Raw genomic sequence first — 21616 nt, forward strand, 5'->3', positions numbered from 1 at the left:
GTCCAAAAAGTACAGAAAAAACAAGGTCAATCTGATATCCTAGAAACTAAGTTTAAAAAAAAAAAAAAAGGTATTTCAAGAAGGAAGACAAGATCAACTGTATCAAAAGGCATTTAGACCAAATGAGATGAAGACTGAGAATACTGGGTTTAACATATAACTAGTGATTCTCAGGAATGAGGCAGCCAGAAAACCTAAGAACCTTAACTGTGGAATAGCGGAAGGTTGAGGAAACTGATGGTTACAAATGAGCAAATGAGGTAGGGAAACAAAGGTGACAGAGTTGGTCATTCTATGTAAGAAAACCCTCTCTGTTGGGACTAGAAACAGAGAGTAAGAGAAAGAACTAAGGTTCTCAAATATAGGCAGAGATGTAGTAGAAAGAATACATTCCAGGTTCATCAGCTAGCTGTGATCCTTAAGAAAATCATTCCCTCTCACTGAGGACAATACCTCCCTCACAGAGTCAAGAGATCTTGACTTTTGGAAAAGTGAAAAGTGGAAAAATCAAATCTTTTGTTAAAGTCCCAGATAAGGCCTCATAAGGAATACTGGGGAGTCACACTGTCCCTACGTCCTGCATCCTTCAGTGTGGTCTAAAAAACCGAGGCATGTAAAACCAAAAGTGTCAACCTAAACTAATTTAAAGCATCATAATATTAAAACAATCATTTCAGACCCATTTTTCAACTTTGCTAATCTGGAAAACTCTAAAAAAGGAGACAGAGCAATCTCAGCTCTCTTCTCTTAACATGACCTATTATTTTTCAACTCTCAAATTAGTAGTCAAATAATTTAAAACAAACATCAATTTTTATATATAGTTGAATAAAAGGCAAAGTTTCAAAGATCTCTATTTTTTTTTAATTATTTTAAAACAATGATTCTCCATTTTAGCTACATATTAAAATCACCCAAGGAGCTTTTAAAAAAAACTGATGCCTCAGTCCCACCTCCCTACAGTTCTGATTTAACTGCTCAAGTTATCTAGATGATTTTTTAAATTAAAAACTTTTTCTAGCTTTATCAAGATATATAATATTATATACATAATGACAAATACATTATGTAAGTGTAATGTGTAAAATGATGATGTTATACATGTAAATACTGCAAAATGATTACCATGATACAGTTACTTAACATATCCATCATCTCAAATAATTATACTCCAGGTAATTTTAATTACAGTCAAGGTTGAGAATCACTGTATTTACAGAAGTGGAAACTAGATGACAGCAAAGTAGGTGTTTCCTAGAGTCAAAATTTCAAAGCAATGATGTTCCATTTGTAAAATCAAACTTGTTTCACAGAGGCATTGTATAACATATATTTTCTACTAGCCTCAACTAAAAACCTTGGGCTAATTCACTCTAGGGTCTGTTGGTGGTAAGAACAATCGGCAAAAATCATACTGCTTGGGAATCATAGCTACTGGAGGATCTTTGCCTTGAGAAGATTACTTAGTGCAGTGTGCTAGGGACACATTCCTCTCATCCTTGAGGACACAGATCAAGCTCACCTCCTCTGGGAAATCCTTCCTAAACTCCCAGTACACAGAGATTTCTTCCCCTTTGATTTTCACAGTTCTTTACTGACCCATTTCTTAGGCAGACAAGTAACACTAACATAGTAATTTACATTTTTATGCTGCCTTTACCCATAAGCCCTGTGCTAGAAACTTACCTTGTTTGATAACAAGTTGTCATGTAAGTTCCTCACACTTGCTGCCCTGCACCTGGCTCACGTGACTTTGCCATTTCTGGCCCTGGCACCTGCTTTTTCCAGCCTCATCTCATCACTCTGCAACTTCCTACTCTAGAACTCTAGCCACAGTGGCCTTCTTGAAGTTCCTTGGATGTACCATGTTCCTTCCTACCACACATCTTTTGCTGTATTATTCTTGCTGCCTAGAATTTTCTCTACCAAGTTACTCATCCACGAGGTCTTCACTCATTCATCAAGTCCTCAGAGAAACCTTAAACTAAGTCGGGATTCTCTGTTAAACATACTCAAATACAGTATTATGTAGCTTTTAGATTCTTAACACTATGCAATTTAAAGCATACATATTTGTGCATATCATGTATTAATATATAGGTTTATGATATATAAATACATATATTGAAACCATACACCATGACATATGTATGATACTTCACTGTCTGAATCCCTCACTAAATTACAAGCTCCAGGAGGGCAAGATCACACCATTTCACTCCACCATCAAATCTCCATGTCTAGCACAGTACAAAATATGCAGAGGTACTTAATAAAATATTTACTGAATGAATGAATAAAAAAGTGACTCAAAATAATTTCCTACAGTCTACTTTTTAAAGTCTAAATTTACAAATAATATAAGAACTGACATGTTTTAAAATGTTCTATAGCTAACCTTTCCTTCTCCTTTTTTGAGATCGATATTGATTGCTAAAAAAGAACCCTCCTGCACTGTTGGTAGGAATGTAAGTTGGTACAGTCACTATGGAAAATGGTATGGAGGTTCCTTACAAAACTAAAAACAGAGTTACCATATGATTCAGAATCCCATTCCTGGACATGTATCTGGAGAAAATTATCATTGAAACAGATACATGCATCCCCAAATTTACAGCAGCCCTATTTACAATAGCCAAGACACCGGCACAATCTAAGTGTCCACTGATAGATGATGGATAAAGGAGACGTGGTGTGGTACACACACACACACGAATACTACTCAGCCATAAGAAAGAACTCAATATTGCCACTTGCACCAGGTAGAATCAAATGATGCTTCAACTTAAGTGGTTTGGTCCAAGTAGTAGAGGAAAAAAAATGGGGCTCTGAAATTAGACAGATGTAGATCCAAACACTGGTTCTAACTAACAGTAAATCATAATTTCTATGTTTCTCATCTATAAAGTGGAGTTAATATCAATCTATAGATATTACCATATACAATATAAGGCATTTGTAGGATACAATGCATGTTAGAAAAATACTAGTTGTCCTTAAGCCTGTTACAGTTCTGTCCTTCAAGGTCTGATTCAGATACCATCTTTCATCAAGACCAAAATTCTCCAGTGAGAAACAGTTTCTCCTACTCTCCTACAGCAACTATCCTGATCCTTGGCTTTAGAGTTGTTTGTGATCATAACATTACGACTACTAGCAGGCTCCTTGGAAGCAAATCCTGTATCTTTTTTATCTTTCAATCTCAAGTTGTACCAAGTTCAGTAGATGTTTCCCAAATGGAATTTAAACCATTACGCATGAGAAACCTTAAGGAGAGAAGGATTTTACCATTTTTACAATAGAGATCTTCTTGGAGAACTTATTCTCCCATTAGATACTCTTTTCTATAAAGGAGCATTCCTAGTTTCTTTGAAGTGATCCTTTAGATATGATATGTTTAAGAGGTTCAAAATATCTAAATATTATCACCATGAGAACTATCATTTATCCAGGGCCTACAACATGACTCGCACTTTATATAAATAATTGTTAATCTTTAGAATAATTTTGCAGGTAAGAGTCATATCTATTGTATAAATAAATGCAAATTGAAAAGTTACATCATAGTTTGCTCTGGGCCATGAAGCAAATAATCTGGAATTGTTAATTCGGACTCTAAAGCAAGGCCTTTCCACTATATAATGTCATGTTTCATGAATATGATCTATATATTATTAGACATTCACCTTAATGGAGTCTTATGCAAACTAAACAATGGTCAGCCTGACAAAGGAATATATTTTTAAAATCTAACCTTCAAATGTCCTTCGCCTGTGAGGAATTCAGAGTAGCCAGCATCAGTGGCCAGCAAACCTACAAACTGCATGCTGGGCCGTTGCTGAATAAAAGCTTCAACAGCCTTGTCTGTCACATGCTTCCTCCCAGAAACATCCAAGGAGACGAGGTTGGGCAGGATGTCCTTTTGTTCCAGTAACCGAAGAGCTATGTCTGATGTAAACTGTTTATCATCTGAAATATCAAGATGATTCAGATGTCTTAGTTCTCGAACAACATCCAGTATCTGGGTAGTTGTCATTTTTAAACATTTCAAGTGATGCATGGTTAGAGACTTGAGTCGGTCTTTGCAGGCCAGCAGAGCCGTGATGTCTGTGATCGAGGTGTTAGAAATATCCAGGCTCTCTAATCTTGGCAATGAGGCAACTTCAGCCAGGTCTTCATTGTAAAAGAGAACATTGGTGATGCTTAATGCTCGAAGGCCAGAAAGCCGGCTAAAGCACCGCTCATAAGGATCTTCGAGGGAGAGAGTTAATGAGTTCAGCACGAGGCACTGGAGATTTTGCTGGATCCATTTGTTACTGCCAAGCCCACTGATGATGTCTGTAATCGTGATGTCAGCATTCACACCTGTGGCATCAAGTTCCACCAACTTGTGGTGGCAGAAGGCTTTCCGGAAAGCAACAGCAGAGATTTTGGCTTTGCGAATGCAAGCTCGTTTTAAGCGCATCTGGTTGCCCCTAAAAATACCTACAGTTGCATCATTCAGGAGACCTAGGAAAAAATAAGCAGTACTTTAACTTCAAAAAATGGTTAAAGGATAGTTAAAATTTCCAGCATACTTTACACTTCCAAAGCATTACCATGTAACAGTATTTCACTTAATAGACATAACAATTCAGTGAGGTAAGAACGTGATTATCTACAATTTATAGATGAGTAAACTGGGGTTCAAAAAAGTGGTCTTCCAAGAACACAGAAATAGCACAGGGCAGAATCAGGACTGTGTTAGGCATTACTGCTATTCACTAGTATCTGGTTCTCCATCCATTACTGGACACATGCACAGTTGTATTTTCCAACCTATCCTTGGATTTAGATGGTGCTACATGCCCAGTTCTAGCCAAAGGTATACCAGACCCAAGTACCATGAAAGCAAAGAAAAGGAAGTAATTTACCATGCCTGGAGATCTGAAAAAGACTCCATAGAAGAGGTGACCCTTGAGACGGTCCTTCAAAGATGAAGGAAAAATTCAAAGATGGAGAAAGAAGGTGAGAGGAATTTAAGAAGAATACAGGGGAAAACCTAGATACGAGTGGGAACATGGTTGATTTCTGAAGATTTACGTATGGAAGTGGGAAAAGACAAGGAATAAGGCTAGATCACTGAAAGATCAAGAGAAGAAAGCAGGCCAGCTAAAGATCTCGGGACACAAAGAACAATGCGGTGGAGTTCCTGGTTTTTTTCCCTGTGCCATATATCCCAGACTTAAGCTGGCAATTGGGAAATACCAACAAGCACACACAAAAACAGCTGGTCCCCCGCCGGGGCCACAAAATCTGCTCACTCTAGCCAAAGTACCAGGAAAAGGGCGGCCGAGCAAGGGTAAATGTTTTTGTCCCCCCACTTGACTGCTGTTGACGCCCGAGACGTAGTGCTCCTCATTATGGCTATGCAGGGGGTTGGTGTTCCGGTTCATCATTAGGTCTCTAGTGTTTGACTGAAGTAAAGTGATTACTTTATCTCAGCACATTTGCTGATGTGGATGAGGGTGTCAGAGATATAAACAAAAACCTCACCCTCATCCACACCAGCAAATGTCAAGAGGGGAACCTAGACTTTCACTCCTGCTATAACTAGTTGCCACAATCTCCCCACAGAGAAGTGTTAGGAGAAGGTCGAGTATGGAGCCAGGACTTCCATGTCCATCTGGCAGTAATGAGGTGCTTCTCCCTTTCTGAGTGGGGGTAGTATTATAGGAAGTCTAGTGGAGAGTTGAGACTTCATCACTGACCAACAGTAAGTAAGGAGGTCACCTCCCTACGACATGCTGTCAGTGGAGGCCAAATGAAGAAGAGAAATGAAGTACTCACACGGCTCTCAGCTAGGGAGGTTATCAGTAAAGAACTAGTGGGGAACCAGAACGCCAATCCCCTGCAGAGCAGTAATGAGTAATGAGAAGCACTCAGTCTCAGGTGTCAACAGAAGTCAAGTGGGGAAACAAGAATATTTATCCCAATCTGGCAATAATAAGGTAGCTTCCACTGCTAGAGTGGTGTCAGAGACACAAACAAAAACAGCAGTCTCATAACACTATATCCAAAATGTCCAGATTTCAATAAAAATTCATTCATCATACAAAGGACCAGTAAGACCTCAAAGTGAAAAAAGACGACAGATGTCAACACTGAAAAATCAGCAATGTTAAAATTATTTGATGAAGGTCTTAAAGGAGCCATCATAAAAATGCTTAATTGTGCAATTACAAACAAGCTTGAAACAAATGGAAAACAGAAAGCCTCAGAAAAGAAGAAGTTAAAAAGAAGAACCAAAGGAAAATTTTAGAATTGAAAAATACAATAATGGTTGCATTCGACAACAGAATAAAAGGAACAAAGGAAAGAATTAGTGAACTAAAAGATTAAAAAAAAAAGAAACTATCCAAATCTAAAGAACAGGAAAAAAAACAGACTTAAAAAAAATTTGAACACAGCTATTTGTCACAGGAAGAGTGGAGGAATAGGGCAGGGTTGAAAAAGTATTTGAAGAAATGGCTACACATCTATTAAAATGGCTCAAATAAAAAAACAGTAATAACACAAAATGCTGGCAAGTATGCAGAGAAACTGAGTCAGTCTTCTATTGGTAAGAGTGTAAAATGGCATAGCCCTTCTGCAAACAGTGCAGCAGTTTTTAAAAACCTAAACACGCAACTACAATAGGACCCAACAGTAGCACTCCTGGGCATCTATCCCAAAGAAATGAAAACTTACGTTCACATAAAAGACCTGTCCATGGATGACTATAGCACTACAACATTCATATGAGACATTACATTCTTAATAGCTAATAGTTAGATATTATATTAATAACAGCTAAATGGCATTATCTTTTTAGATGGTAAAATTCTTATTCTGATCCCTAGATCTTATACACACATTTCCTGGAAAATTTTTAGCAATGAGACAACAGATAAATGAGCAGAGAGTATGGCAAGAGAATCATACAATGAAGTAAGAAAAACTCTTTAGTATCAGGCTTATTTTAATACGGACTGCTACCAATAGCATTAATCCTTTGAATTGAGTAAATAAGTAAATTTTTAAAAATAAATTATTTTCTAAAATCATTGCACTATTAGAAGACTTATATTAGCAATATTGAATGCATTCATAAGAAATTCCCTACAGTCTAGAGGTTTTTCTTTTGCAGTATCATCAGCAGTATCCACTCTTGACTGTTTGAAGATGGATATGATTTTTACAAAGAGATTAAAGAATTCGTGCATGTGATGAATAAGACAGGTAATCACATGGGGGAAACACAAATGGGGCAGCACACTGTTTCTCTTGACCCTCACTTTCTTCATTTGAAGTCAGTTTGAAGAAAACACATTTTGATCAAGCATATAGCTTCCCAAAGACATACTCTGGAAGACAATTATTTAGTTATATGTACTTAAAAACTACTTTCATTATTTTATTCATATAAAGCATTCACCACTGCCTGGTATATAATAAGCATTCAACAAATGTTAGCTGCTATTATTAGTCAACAATAGTTATACTTCAAAAGGAATTGGGGAAAGTTAAAAATTTCAGTTAACATTTATTCTTTATTTACAAGACTAGTTATATGTACAAATATTTAAACTGAATTTGCTAAGTGTAATCGTTAAATTGAGACCAGAAAGAAATGCTAGCACTAGCATAACATTTTAAATCTTATTTGTAAGGGATCTTTCACTTAAATGTGGATAATACCTATTGAAATTTACCCTCATTCCTTCAGCAGGTTGGAAGAATCCAAAGAGACTACAGACTTGAGCAACTTTAGTGAAAACCAAGGAATTCAGACATCTTCTTCCTCCCACCCTTCCTTCAGACGCACTATCTGCATTTGTGTGTGCTCTCTCTTGTTTCTCTATATATAGACATACACACACACATGTATATCAAATAATGGGATATACTTTTGCTGTGACTTTAAGCATATATAATACGTGTATGTGTGTTCAGTTGCTCAGTTGTGGCTGACTCTTTGCAACTGGCATGGACTGTAGCCCACCAGGCTTCCCAGTCCATGCAATTTCCCAGGCAAGAATACTGGAGTGGGTGCCATTTCCTCCTCCAGAGGCTCTTCCCAACCCAGGGACCGAACTGAGTTTCCTGCGTCTCCTGCACCAGCAGGTGGACTCTTTACCACTGAGCCACCTGGGAAGTCCCTTCGAGTCCCTATATTTAATAAAATATAACAATTATAAACATATTTGAATGTATGTGTGGGCATATATATTTAAAGTCACAACAAAAGTGTATATACCATATTCAGCCATCCAGGAGCAAGAATACCTCTAATGTAGGAGTAAGAACATTGTGCGGCAACAAAAAGAAAACAGATTTAGAATAAAACAGATCTGCATTTGAATTAGGACTCTATCATTTACTAGCAGGTTACTTCTCTGAACCTCAGTTTCCTTACCTGCATACGAACAGGATAAAAAGAGCTACCTTAGGGACTTCCCTGGTGGTCCAGTGGTTAAGACCGCGTGCTCCCAATGCAGGGTGCACAGGTTCAGTTCCTGGTTGGGGAACTAGACCCCACAGGCTGCAATGAAAGCTCCCACACACGGCAACTAAGACCTGGCACAGCTAAATAAATGAATAAATATTTTTTAAAAAAATAGCTACCTTATAAGTTTTTGAGAAAATTCAACAAAAGTATAAAATGCCTGGCACTAATATTACATGGAAGAGGCAGTTAATAAATGATAATTATCACTATTGCCATATTTATTCTATTTTATAGCTGTGGAAAAAATTGTATTTCTTACTTGTAAGAGTTTACACACCCTAAATATATAAAGGGATTGAATCTCTTTCAACTTAGAACTTATACATAGGTAACAAAATTCTCAATATATTGTGCATAATCAGAACTTCACAGATAAATCTTTCACAATTTATTTTCTTTTTTTTTTAATTTTTTTTATTAGTTGGAGGCTAATTACTTCACAACATTTCAGTGGGTTTTGTCATACATTGACATGAATCAGCCCAGAATTTGTTTTTGAAGACAGAAGTAACACATTAGCTATGATTTCCAGTTTCAAAGATCAAAAGCATAAACTAGTTTTTCCATTATAACATTTATTGATTTTCTTACTGCCAAATAACACTGTAAGGTATTTTAGACCAGCTGACTTCCAAACGGCTATTTTGGGAGAGAAGCTATTTTTGCCATTCGAATAGCTTCTCACAAAAACAAAATAGAAGAAACAAACAAAAAAAAGGACTTGCCAGGTTAGAAAAGAAAATGCTTATTTAAATTATACTATAAGTGGCAAGGTAGGCAAAAATAAATGAATTCCTTTTCCTCAATTAGGTTTCTCTGTTATGTCTATGAAAATAATTAAATGGCCACAGCAGCACTTCAAAATCCAATGCTAATTAAAAGGGCATAATTTTTGTTTCCTCTGTTTATTTATTACCATGAAAAGCCATGGTCTGAAGTAGCCGATCAGCCACCTCCTGTGGGAATACTCCAGGTTCCTGCAGACACAATGTTCCATCTTGTCTTGCTGAGCAGAACTTCTCAAGGTGAGTAGTCAGGAAATTCAAGCAGATATCAAGTAAGGAATAAGGAGATGCCTCCTCCTTGGATCCCAGGAAGAAACAAAGGGAAAACCAAAGCCAACAAGTTAGTTTCCAGAAAAATAGAGAACAAAAGATTCATTTACTTGTTCAACAAGTACTTTTATTCAAGTGTCTACCATGTGCAAGATACCATGTTAGGCAGTGGGAATACAACATATGATCCATGTTCTCAAGAAGCAGGAGAAGAGAAACATTTAAATACATTTTTACTAAAAGTCTATTAAATACTATAGTATAGGATATATTGGGTAGTCATGTAAACATACAGCAAGGATGGTTAGGGAAGATGGCACAGCAGAGTAATCTTCCTAAGTTACCATCCCAGGACGCTCTACTGCTCAAAACATCAGTGGGATGCATGGGCCTGAACACAAAAGAAAAAAATCTTATCGATCGTTAAACTGATGATGCCCGAGTTCTTCCAAAATCTAGCCCCAATTTACTTTCCAACTTGATCTCCCACAAAACTCCCATCCCAACCTAACAATGCAAATATGATCAGTTTATTTGGAGGAAAGAATGTGCTACAGGTGTTACCCTCAAAAAAGAAAAAGGTTAACCCAGTTATTCCAATCTGAGGAATACAGAACTAATCAAATAAGCACAAAGATTTAAGTATAAGGGTTTTGATTACAGAAATAAACACTCTTTAAGGTCCCTAATAACAGTAATATAACTAAAATATAATTATAGCAGCTACCATCCATTAGGTGCTTTCTGTATGACTCTGCTGAGTGTTTAATATAAACTATCCATGATTTCAGTCATTCCTCACCCCTACTTTACTAAGTAGTGAAGCATTATTTTCATTTTTGTATAACTGAAAACTGGCTCAGAAAAGTAACATCTAAGTATTCTACACACAGTAACTGACAAAGTGTAACTTCAAATTAAAAACTGACTTAGGGGGACTTCTCTGGTGGTCCAGTGGATAAGACTCCGAGCTCCCAATGCAGGCGACCCAGGTTCGATCCCTGCCACAACGAAGACCTGATGCAGCCAAATAAATAAATAAAAATATCTTTAAAAAAAATATGACTCAGGAACACAACTCTTAACCATATTAAACTGATACTACACACGTGACATTTTAATGGCTGAATAATATGCTGCCATTAAAAATTATAGTTCAAAGATATATCACACAAATACAAAAATATTCATAATACAAGGTAAGTTTTTTAAAATACATAGTTTATAGAACTTCCTCAACCTGATAAAAGTCATCCATTCATTCTGATCCATTCATATTCATGGATCAGAAGACAATATTTTTAAATTGATCTACATTCAGTACAATCCCTAAAAAATTCCAGCTTCTTTTTTTGCAGAAATTAACAAACTGACCTAAAATTCACATGGAAATACAATGGACCTAGAATAACTGAAACAATCTCTGAAAAGAGCAACAAAGTTGGAAGACTCACACTTGTCAGTTTTAAAGCTTACTATAAAGCTACAGTAAACAAAGCAGTATGGTACTGGCATAAAAAAAGACACATAAATCAATGAGATAGAACTGAAAGATCAGAAATAAACTCTAATATTTATGGTCAGTTGACTTAAACAAGGCTGTCAAGACAATTCAATGGGGAAAAAAATAGGCTTTTCAACAAACAGTGCTGGGATAACTGGACATCTATATGCAAAAGGATGAACACGGGATCCTTCCTCATAGCACATATAAAAATTAACTCAAAATGGATCAAAGGCCCAAAGGTAAAAGTTAAAACTATTAGGTTCTTAGAAGAAAACATTGGTATAATCCTTCCTGGATTTGAATTGGTGAATGACTTCTTAAGACATGATATCAAAAGCACAACCAACCAAAGAAAAAAGCAGATAAACAGGACTTCATAAAAACGAAAAAACTTTCGCATCAAAAGTCATCATCAAGAAAGTGAAAAGAAAACCCAAAAAATGGGAGAAAATATTTGAAAATCATCTATCTGTTAAGGGATCTGTATCTACATTATACAAATAATTCTTACAACTCAATTATAAAAAGACAACTCAAAGTCAGGCAAAGGTCTAAATGGACATTTCTCCAAAGAAATACAAATGACCAAGAGTCACATGAAAGACATTCAACATCATTAATTACCAGAAAACTGCAAATCAAAATCACAATGAAGTAATATCTCACACTTACTATTAAGGCTATAACCAAAAGACAGATAAAAGCAAGTGTTGGTGAAGATGTGAAGAAACTGGAACTCTCATACCCTGCAAGTGGAAATGTAAAACGGTATAGCCACTTTGGAAAACAATCCAGCAGGGGCTTCCCTGGTGGATCAGTGGTGAAGACTCCTGCCAATGCAGGAGACATGGGTTCAATCCCTGATCTGGGAACATCCCACATGCAACTAAGCCCATGCACCACAACTATTCAGCCTGCCCACTAGAGCCCAGGAGACGCAACTACAGAGCCTACATACCATAACTACTGAAGCCCGTGCATCGTAGAGCCTGCAACAAGAGAAGCCACCATAATGAGAACCCCAGGCACTGCAACTAGAGAGTAGTCCCTGCTCTCCACAACTAGAGAAAAGCCCACACAGCAATAAAAATCCAGCACAGCCAAGAATAAATAAATTAAAATGTTTAAAAAATCTAGCAATTGCCATATAACCTTGCAATTCCACTAAGTATATACTTAAGAGAAATGAAAATGTAAGTTACACAAAACTTGAACATAAATGTTTACAAAGGCTTTATTCATAATAGATGAAAAGTGGAAATGGCCTAATATCATCAACTTATGAATGGATAAACAAAATATGGTATACTTACACAATGAAATACTATTCCATTGTATTATGGAATCACAGATGGATCTCAGAAACATTATACTAAGTGAAAGAAGCCAGTCACAAAAGACCATATAATGCAGAATTCCATTTATGTGGAATGTCCAGAATAGGCAAATCTAACCAGACAGAAAGATTAGTGGATGCCAAGAGCTAATGGAGAGGAACGGTTGTAGGAAAATGAGAAGTAAATGCTAATGGGCACATAGCTTCTTTTTGAAATTGAAATATTGAAATATTTGAAAATATTCTGAAATTGACTGTGTAGTTGCACAACTATGAGTATATCAAAAACTGAATTGGGTACATTTCAAATGGGTGAACTGAATGGTATGTGAATTATGTATCAATAAAGTTGTCACAAAAATTATTTACAAAACTATAAATATAAAACTGAAATAAATACATCAAAATATTAACAGTAGTTAACTCTGGGTAAATTGCTAGCAGTTATTTTATATGATATGACCTGCCTCTTGAGAAATCTGTATGCAGGTCGGAAAGTAACAGTTAGAACTGGACATGGAAAAAAAAAAAGAACTGGACATGGAACAAAGATTGGTTCCAAATAGGAAAAGGGGTATGTCAAGGCTGTATAATGTCACCCTGCCTATTTAACTTATATGCAGAGTACATCATGAGAAACGCTGGGCTGGATACAGCACAAGCTGGAATCAAGATTGCTGGGAGAAATATCAATAACCTCAGATATGCAGTGATATCCCCCCTTATGGCAGAAAGTGAAGAACTATGATGGAAATGAAAGAGGAGACTAAAACAGTTGGCTTAAAACTCAACATTCAGAAAACTAAGATCATGGCATCTGGTCCCATCACTTCATGGCAAATAGATGGGAAACACTGGAAACAGTGACAGACTTTATTTTCTTGGGCTCCAAAATCACTGTAGATGGTGACTGCAGCCATGAAATTAAAAGATGCTTGCTCATTGGAAGGAAAGTTATGACCAACCTAGACAGCATATTAAAAAGCAGAGACATTACTTTGCCAACACAGGTCCATCTAGTCAAAGCTATGGTTTTTCCAATAGCCACGTATGGATGTTAGAGTTGGACTATAAAGAAAGCTGAACACAGAATTGATGCTTTTGAACTGTGGTGTTAGAGAAGACTCTTGAGAGTCCCGTGGACTGCAAGAAGATCCAACTAGTCAATGCTAAAGGAAATCAGTCCTGAATATTCTTTGCAAGGACTGATGTTGAAGATGAAACTCCCAATACTTTGGCCACCTGATGAGAAGAACTGACTCCCTGAAAAAGACCTTGATGCTGGGAAAGATTGAAGCCGTGGGGGAGAAGGGAATGACAGAGGATGAGATGGTTGGAAGGCATCACCGACTCAACGGACATGAGTTTGAGTAAACTCCGGGAGTTGGTGATAGACAGGGAGGCCTGGAGTGCTGCAGTCCAGGGGGTCGCAAAGAGTCGGACACAACTGAGCAACTGAACTGAACTGAACTGATCTTATATGAAAAAATCAAATTTTCTATATACCATGTGATTTCTAGAATTAAAAGTTATTAAAAGTTACATATTTTACAGTTTACAAAATGCTTTCACACTGACACATTTGACATTGTAATAACTGAGTAAAGTGGACAACAAAGATATTATTTATAAGATGAGAAAACAGACTTCACAAAAGCTAAATGGTTGGCCCAATGTAACAGAGGCTGTGAGCTACCAACCATGAAATTTGGTCTTCTTTTCCTCCATGTTAATAAACCTTTTATTTTTACTTGGGCATAGGACCATCTGTAACAAAGGTCATATACCCCTGTCTTCTCTGCAGCCAGATATAGCTAGAACACATAAGAAAAAGTTCAGAGGAAGTAATTCTTCAAATTCAACTTCTGCATCATAGAATTTTGCATTTTCTGTCTTACTTCCTGTGTTGTAAGTATGAATTCTTCCTGCTTTTTCTACTCTTCACTGTACCATCTTTCTAAATGTTTATAATTCATAACCCAGATGAAACAAACTACCCTTTGACCTCAGTTGGTAAGTTTCAAAATAATCTATTTATTTTACAAAAGAAAATGAATGAAAGTTGGGTAACTGTCAGAGATGAGACACGAACTCTCTGAGTACATAATTTTTAGAAGTCATTTTAACAGAACAAACCCAGGGAAGTAATATATGAACACTTAGAATACTGAATTAATCATTCTAAAAATTTTTTTCCAATTGATAAAATATGTCCACAAACAAAAACAATTTTTTCACCCCCACGAATTTTTCCTTTTCAGAGAAAACTTCACCTTATCTCTATGTTAATTCCTATTAGTAAGCATAATAATACTGCTCTAGTCAGCTGCTCTTCTTATTCGGAAGTACATGTGCCTAATAGTTAACCACCCAGGCTTTGGAACTAGAGTGCAAATCCCAACTTTTCATTTGCTAACTGTGTGACATTACACAAGTTATCTAAACTTCCTGCTCCTCAGTTTTCTCATCTTATAATGCAGATAATAATAATGCCTTCTTCATAAAGTTGTTGTGAGGATTCAATGAGATAAACAGAAATAAAAGAACTCAGAATCATGGCAGTATGTCTGGAAACACAGCTTGCAAGGGTCAGAGTCAGGATTCAGACCCAGGAAGTGTAGCTCCAAGAGCCTATGCCCTTATCCAGCATAATATACTATCTTTCAACTTTATATACAAATTCTAAATATGTTATCTCACCTGACACAGTTATGTGATGTGAACAAGGAAAATCATCTTCATTTAAAGAAAAACAACAGAGAGGTTATATATACCAAGCCAGTGACAAAACTAGAACTGTACTCAGGTTATCTGAGATCTCCTCCAAAAACTACACTGCCATCTGTGATTCCTCAAATTCCGTATTTTAAGCAAACACAAAGTATTGAGAGATCAGTAATTTAAATTTTATTATTATTATTATTTTTGGCCACATCAAGACGTGAGTACCCCACCAGGGGACTGAACCTGGGTTATGGTGAAAAGTGAAAGTACCTTCTAACCACTAGAATTTCCAGGGAATTCCCTTTATTTTTAAATAGACAACCGCAGCAAAGGAGTAACAAAGAAAGGATAAAGCAGAAGCTGAAATTTGGTATCTAAACAATTCATCTCTTAAAAATTCCTGCTCAGGGAGATTTATTCCTTCATCAATTAGGCACACTCCAGGCAAGGCAAAAACAAAGATCCTACCAGAATAAAAGCAGGAGGGAGAGGAGGCCAAGTCTGATTTCATTTGGATCATAAGGTAATCCACACAGTTCAAAGACTACATTTCTAGGAAGAACAAACGAGAAAATTCTTTTTAATTAACTGAAATGGCTTCTACTCAATCTGGACCAATCCAACTCTTCACTGCATAGCTTTTATCCTATCACTCTTCAAAAAAAATTTCAAAGGTTCCATATCATCCATAACCACAGTTCTCATGTTTGGAACACATTTCAAGAGGCTCCCCAGCAGGAGTGTGCCATGGGATTAAATCTACAGTATTAACTTGACACTTTTTTTTTAACTAAGGAAAACAATTTTATATAAGAGATAAATGAACTTCATAAATAAATAAATGGAATGGGCTTTAGAACATCAAATAAAAAATGGGGTTTAGAACATCAAACACACTCAAAGATTATTTGAGGGGATAAGAGTATGGGAGGTTGGGGGAAAGGGAACCAAGTTATGTAACTAATAAATAAAAATATTTTTGTACTGAAACAAATGTATTAAGTAAAAGGCAAAAAACTGCATGAATTTTAAGATAAAACACAAAATTACCAAGAAATTACTATCTGTAACACTGGTTTCAAGTAAATCCGTTTTCTATCTCCCAGGAAATCAAGTTTCCTCTGATGTAAGAAGTTGGCAAAGAGACCTAGAGAATAAAATATAAACATGATAGCAAGGTATCCAAAACCTTTACTAACTGGCTCCAGCCTTCCTTCCCAGCCTCATTTTCTACTGTTCCCTTCTCCCTCTAAACATGTTACTAAATAGATACATGAAACTGAATGTTCCCTAATGCAACCTACTATTTACCTTCTCTTCCTAAGCACTGTATCAAGCATTTTCACATCTCTGAAACTTTAGATGAGTCCTTCTCTGTGGCAAAATCTGACACATCCTTCAGCAATTAGTCAAACCTCACTAGTTCTATGATGCCCTTCGTAATTTCCAGGGCAGAATTATTTGACTCAGCACCGGGGAGATTAATTTGCACCATTATCTATTAGCTGCTGCTGCTGCTGCTGCTAAGTCGCTCCAGTCCTGTTAGCTGCTATGTATTGAATGACAGCAGTGTGGGGACAGGCACAATCCAACAACTTCACATATACATTTGCAATCTTCAGAACAACCTGCTTTGAACGAAACAGGTAAACTAAGGCTCAGAAAGATTAATTTACTGTGAAAGAGAAAAGAGCCAGCAGAAGGCAGAGCAAGAATAAAAATTACAAGAGCTATCATTGTAGGGACAGAGCGCGCGCGCGCACACACACACACACACACATACACACTTTTCATGAAACACTGTCTCAGATCCTGTTTCACAGCTCTTTAGATACATGAGCTCTTTGAATTTCTAGGTTCTATGAATCAAGCACCATTACAATATACATTTTTAATGAAAAAACTGAGGTTTAGGCTAAAGAAAAAAAACACATATAGATATACACACACACGGCCAGCATGTTGATAAACTGGAACTCCAACTAAAAAATGAGGCCAAACCTATATTTTCAAGCTCTTAAACCACTATAATATAGTAATATCATAATCGTAGGGCTTTATTTATTCATATATGCTATGTACTATATGCAATAAACTATGCTAAGTACATTACATACATAATTTCATTTCCTTCTCATTAAAATTGTACCAGTATCCCCTATTCTATGAAGACACTGAAACTTAAGGAGTTATTAATTTGCCAAGATGATACAACTAATAGGTGCCAAAGCCAGGATTAGACCCCAGGCAATCTGATTCCAGAGTTAAGGCTGTGCTTTTACCACTACATAAGCTGCTCTTTATTTCTGACTCCAAAGACAGTTTCTTTTATAATTTCTGTTACACCATAGTTATTTATGACTGTATCTGTCTCCCCTACTAGATCATGATGCTCTTCAAGTTCAAGGAACGTATTAACCCTTTTTGTATATCCTTAGCACCCAGCACACTCCTTGATATTTACATGTTAAAAGAGAAAGTTCAAATAGGAATAGTGATAAAGAGATTTGCCCAGAGTCACACTATTTGTAAGAAGTGGGACAAAGATGTAACCCTGCTGCTGCTGCTGCTAAGTCGCTTCAGTCGTGTCCGACTCTGCGTGACCCCATAGACGGCAGCCCACCAGGCTCCCCCGTCCCTGGGATTCTCCAGGCAAGAACACTGGAGTGGGTTGCCATTTCCTTCTCCAATGCATGAAAGTGAAAAGTGAAAGTGAAGTCGCTCAGTCATGTCCAACTCTTCACGACCCCATGGACTGCAGCCCACCAGACTCCTCCGTCCATGGGATTTTCCAGGCAAGAGTACTGGAGTGGGGTGCCATTGCCTTCTCTGGATGTAACCCTAAATCTTCTTATTATGAAGCCTGTATCTTTTCCACTATAATATGTGAGAGACATGGGTTCTATCTCTGGGTCAGGAAGATTCTCTGGAGAAGGAAATGGCAATCTTCTCTAGTATTCTTGCCTGGAGAATCCAATACACAGAGGAGCCTGGTGGGCTACAGTCCACAGGGTCGCAAAGAGTCCGACACCACTGAAGGGACAGCACGCACACACCCCCGTTTACCATGTGCTCAGCTGCTACAGTCTGTCCGACTGTTTGAGACCCCATGGATGGTAGCCCACCAGGCTCTTCTGTTCCCAGGATTATCCTGCAAGAATACTGGAGTAGGTTGCCATTTCCTCCTCCAGGGCCTCTTCCCCACTCAGTGATCAAACCTGAGTTTCCCGCAGCTCCAGCATTGGCAGGTGGGATTCTTTACCACTGAGCCACCTGGGAAGCCCCATACTTTACCATACTCAGAACACTTAGCAGTTTGGCACTGACATAAATGCCAAAAAACAACTTGGGGACCAGCTGGTTGTTACAGTGACTCACACTAGTGGTGATAATGCTGTGGATTAGGGTAGAAGCAAGGAAAATGGGAAAAAAAAAAACAAAGTGAAAAACAATTTGAAGGAAGAATTGACAAGATGCAGTAAGTGACCAAACAGGAAACAGGTGCTGATTTCTGAATTCCCAGTGCCTAGCATAATGCCTCGGAGAAGGCAATGGCACCCCACTCCAGTACTCTTGCCTGGAAAATCCCATGGACAGAGGAGCCTGGTAGGCTGCAGTCCATGGGGTCGTGAAGAGTCAGACTCGACTGAGCAACTTCCCTTTCACTTTTCACTTTCATGCCTTGGAGAAGGAAATGGCAACCCACTCCAGTGTTCTTGCCTGGAGAATCCCAGGGACGGGGGAGCCTGGTGGGCTGCCGTCTATGGGGTCACACAGAGTCGGACACGACTGAAGCGACTTAGCAGCAGCAGTAGCATAATGCCTGGAGAAGGAAATGGCAACCCACTCCAGTATTCTTGCCTGGAAAATCCCATGGACGGAGGAGTCTGGTGGACTGCAGTCCATGGGGTCTCGAAGAGTTGGACACGACTGAGCGACTTCACTTTCACTTTTCACTTTCATGCACTGGAGAAGGAAATGGCAACCCACTCCAGTGTTCTTGCCTGGAGAATCCCAGGGACGGCGGAGCCTGGTGGGCTGCCGTCTATGGGGTCGCACAGAGTCGGACACGACTGAAGTGACTTAGCAGCAGCAGCAGCAGCAGCATAATGCCTGGCACTCTCCTAGATACTCGAGTGTTCTCTTGGACTGACCAGCATTACTACAGAATCCTTTTGACATGTATGTGGCTCTCATAGCAGACTTGTGGAGCTGGTATAATAGACACTATTTTGTATATAAGGATACTGGAGGTCAGAAAGAACAATGTACCCAAGTTCATTGAGTTAAAAACATAGCAGAATTAGGCCTTGAACCAACATATTTAATTCTAATTTTTCCTATCATAGAGTGCTCTCAGATGAAGGAGGGAAATGGGTGGAAGACAGAGAAATTGAGGTTTAAAAAAAATAAAACACGCCATGATTTAAAGTAGTCGTTAACCAAGTGTGTGTGTGTAGAAATAGCACAGATAAGCGCACAAGATAAAATGCTAACATTTGGAGAATCTGGGCAAATGTCTATATGAGAATTAATGTTATTTCTGCAACTTTTTAAAGTCTGAAATAGTAAAAAAAAAAAGTTAGAAAATAAAAAATGAAATAGGAATTAATACTCCCGTGATCTCACTGACAAGACCGAAAAGAAGACAAGGCAAAACTTATTTCTTCAAGGGAATTTGTTATGGCTGTGAAGAGTCTGCCTGCTTAGGTAAGGACAGAAAATGAACTAAAAATGCTTCTGTGAAAGAAGTGAGCTGAATATACAGATTTAAATATCACCCCCTACTGGTGACAGCTGAGTCACAGAAGAGAGAAATTCTCAGAGGAGTGATCAGACAGAATAACTAAGCCCTGTAATTAACTATCACATGTAGAGCAGGCAGAATGACGTGGTCCTTCAACAGTGGCTGAAAAAATATCCTATGGAAAACAGGAAAAATAACAACAATCTGAAAGAACAGCACAGCTGTTTAATTTTTTTTAACATGGTGTTTTCTGGAACTGGATAAAATCCTGACATTGTGAATCATTCAAATTAAGTATACCCTCAAATTGGTCCTCTCAAATACTGCTGCTTAAAGTATAAATTTTTGTCACAATTTCTCTGGATATAAAAGACTTAATTACAATCTTAAAAACACCCAGTCCCTGGATGCAGGGCCTCATCTAAGAATTTACCAGAAACAAACAAGAAAAAAATCTTAAAAAAAGGGGGTGGGGGGTGGGGATAACCAGAGATGTTAACAAAGGAATTTGCACAAAGAGACTTATTCACAGTTTTTCTAAACTCCCCCCTAAAATACATATACAAATTCTAAAATAGGGGGGAAATGGCAAGCAAATTGTGGTATATCAATTATATAGATAATTACATAATAATATGTTTATGAATAACTCTTTTAGAACCCAGTCTTTAAAGTATCTTTTCACATTTTATTCTGAAATGATGAAACAACGAAAAGTTGTTCAATTTCAGTTATGTGTATGTGTGAGAAGGATAAAATGTCAAAACTATTTTTATTTTTTGTCTCTAAACTTCATTTCTGGAAAAAAAATTTTACTTCTTAGATATGTTATGTGAATTCTTAAATGAATTTTTCCAGCAGTAGAGTAATAATTTTTGTTCAGAATTCAAGTTTTCTTGAGTTAAAATCAAACACCTTTGAGTTTGCTTGGGCTAAGTTTTTCTGGTTTGGGGTTTGTTTTTTTTTCAAACTTTAAACTTTTACTTTGTATTTGGATATAGCCAATTAGCAATATTGTGGTAGTTCCAGGTGGAGAGCTAAGGGACTCAGCCATGCACACACATGTGTCCATTCTCCCCCAACCCCTCCCATCCAGGCTGGCCCATAACACAGCGTGGAGCACTGTAAATGTGCTATACAGTAGATCTTTGTTGGTTAAAGATAGTAAAATGCTAAGAATAAAGTTAATCTAAGCTAAATAAAAACTGTACAAGCAGCAAGATTTCAACTAAACATCTATACAGGCATAGGATTCCCTTGTGGCTCAGCTGGTAAAGAATCAGCCTGCAATGCAGCAGACTGGGTTCGATCCCTGGGTTATTAGGAAGACCCCTGAAGAAGGGAACGGCTACCCACTCCAGTATTCTGGCCTGGAGAATTCCATGGACCGTATAGTCCATGGGGTCGCAAAGAGTCGGACACGACTGAGCAAATTTCAGAAGATTATGTAGCTACTTCTAAACTAAACAATGTTATAGTAAACCTATAAAGAAGAGCAAGGGAAATATTTAAAATTAAAAAGGATAGTGGATACTTTGGGGGTGGGTGGAAGTAGCATAAAAGAATGAGGCACACAGAGGAAAAAATGGCAGTGGTTATCCTCTATTTCTTAAGTTGGATGCTGGTTTTCAGACGTTTGTTTACTATGTTTCATGGCTTACATAAATGTTTTCTATGGTCTTCTAAATTATCAAATTATTATTTTTTAAAAAATAAT

General features: G+C 37.5%; 1 protein-coding gene across 5 annotated transcripts in view; it reads right to left on the reverse strand.

Moving 5' to 3' along the window:
- Positions 1 to 21616, reverse strand: part of ZYG11B (zyg-11 family member B, cell cycle regulator) — a 74044-nt gene that overhangs the window by 37786 nt on the left and 14642 nt on the right. The window contains exons 2-5 of one of the 5 annotated variants that reach the window (XM_065913021.1): positions 10515 to 10602; positions 9879 to 9976; positions 9447 to 9612; positions 3755 to 4509 (exon numbers count right to left, since the gene is read on the reverse strand). In XM_065913021.1, the coding sequence (XP_065769093.1) occupies positions 3755 to 4509; positions 9447 to 9459 (768 nt within the window). In that variant the 5' untranslated portion in view covers positions 9460 to 9612; positions 9879 to 9976; positions 10515 to 10602. The remainder of the gene's footprint in view (positions 1 to 3754; positions 4510 to 9446; positions 9613 to 9878; positions 9977 to 10514; positions 10603 to 21616) is intronic. The other 4 variants (XM_065913030.1, XM_065913038.1, XM_065913012.1 and 1 more) reach the window with 4 other exon arrangements.

This window comes from Muntiacus reevesi, chromosome 1, assembly GCF_963930625.1.
Source record: "Muntiacus reevesi chromosome 1, mMunRee1.1, whole genome shotgun sequence".
Lineage (NCBI taxonomy): Eukaryota > Metazoa > Chordata > Mammalia > Artiodactyla > Cervidae > Muntiacus > Muntiacus reevesi.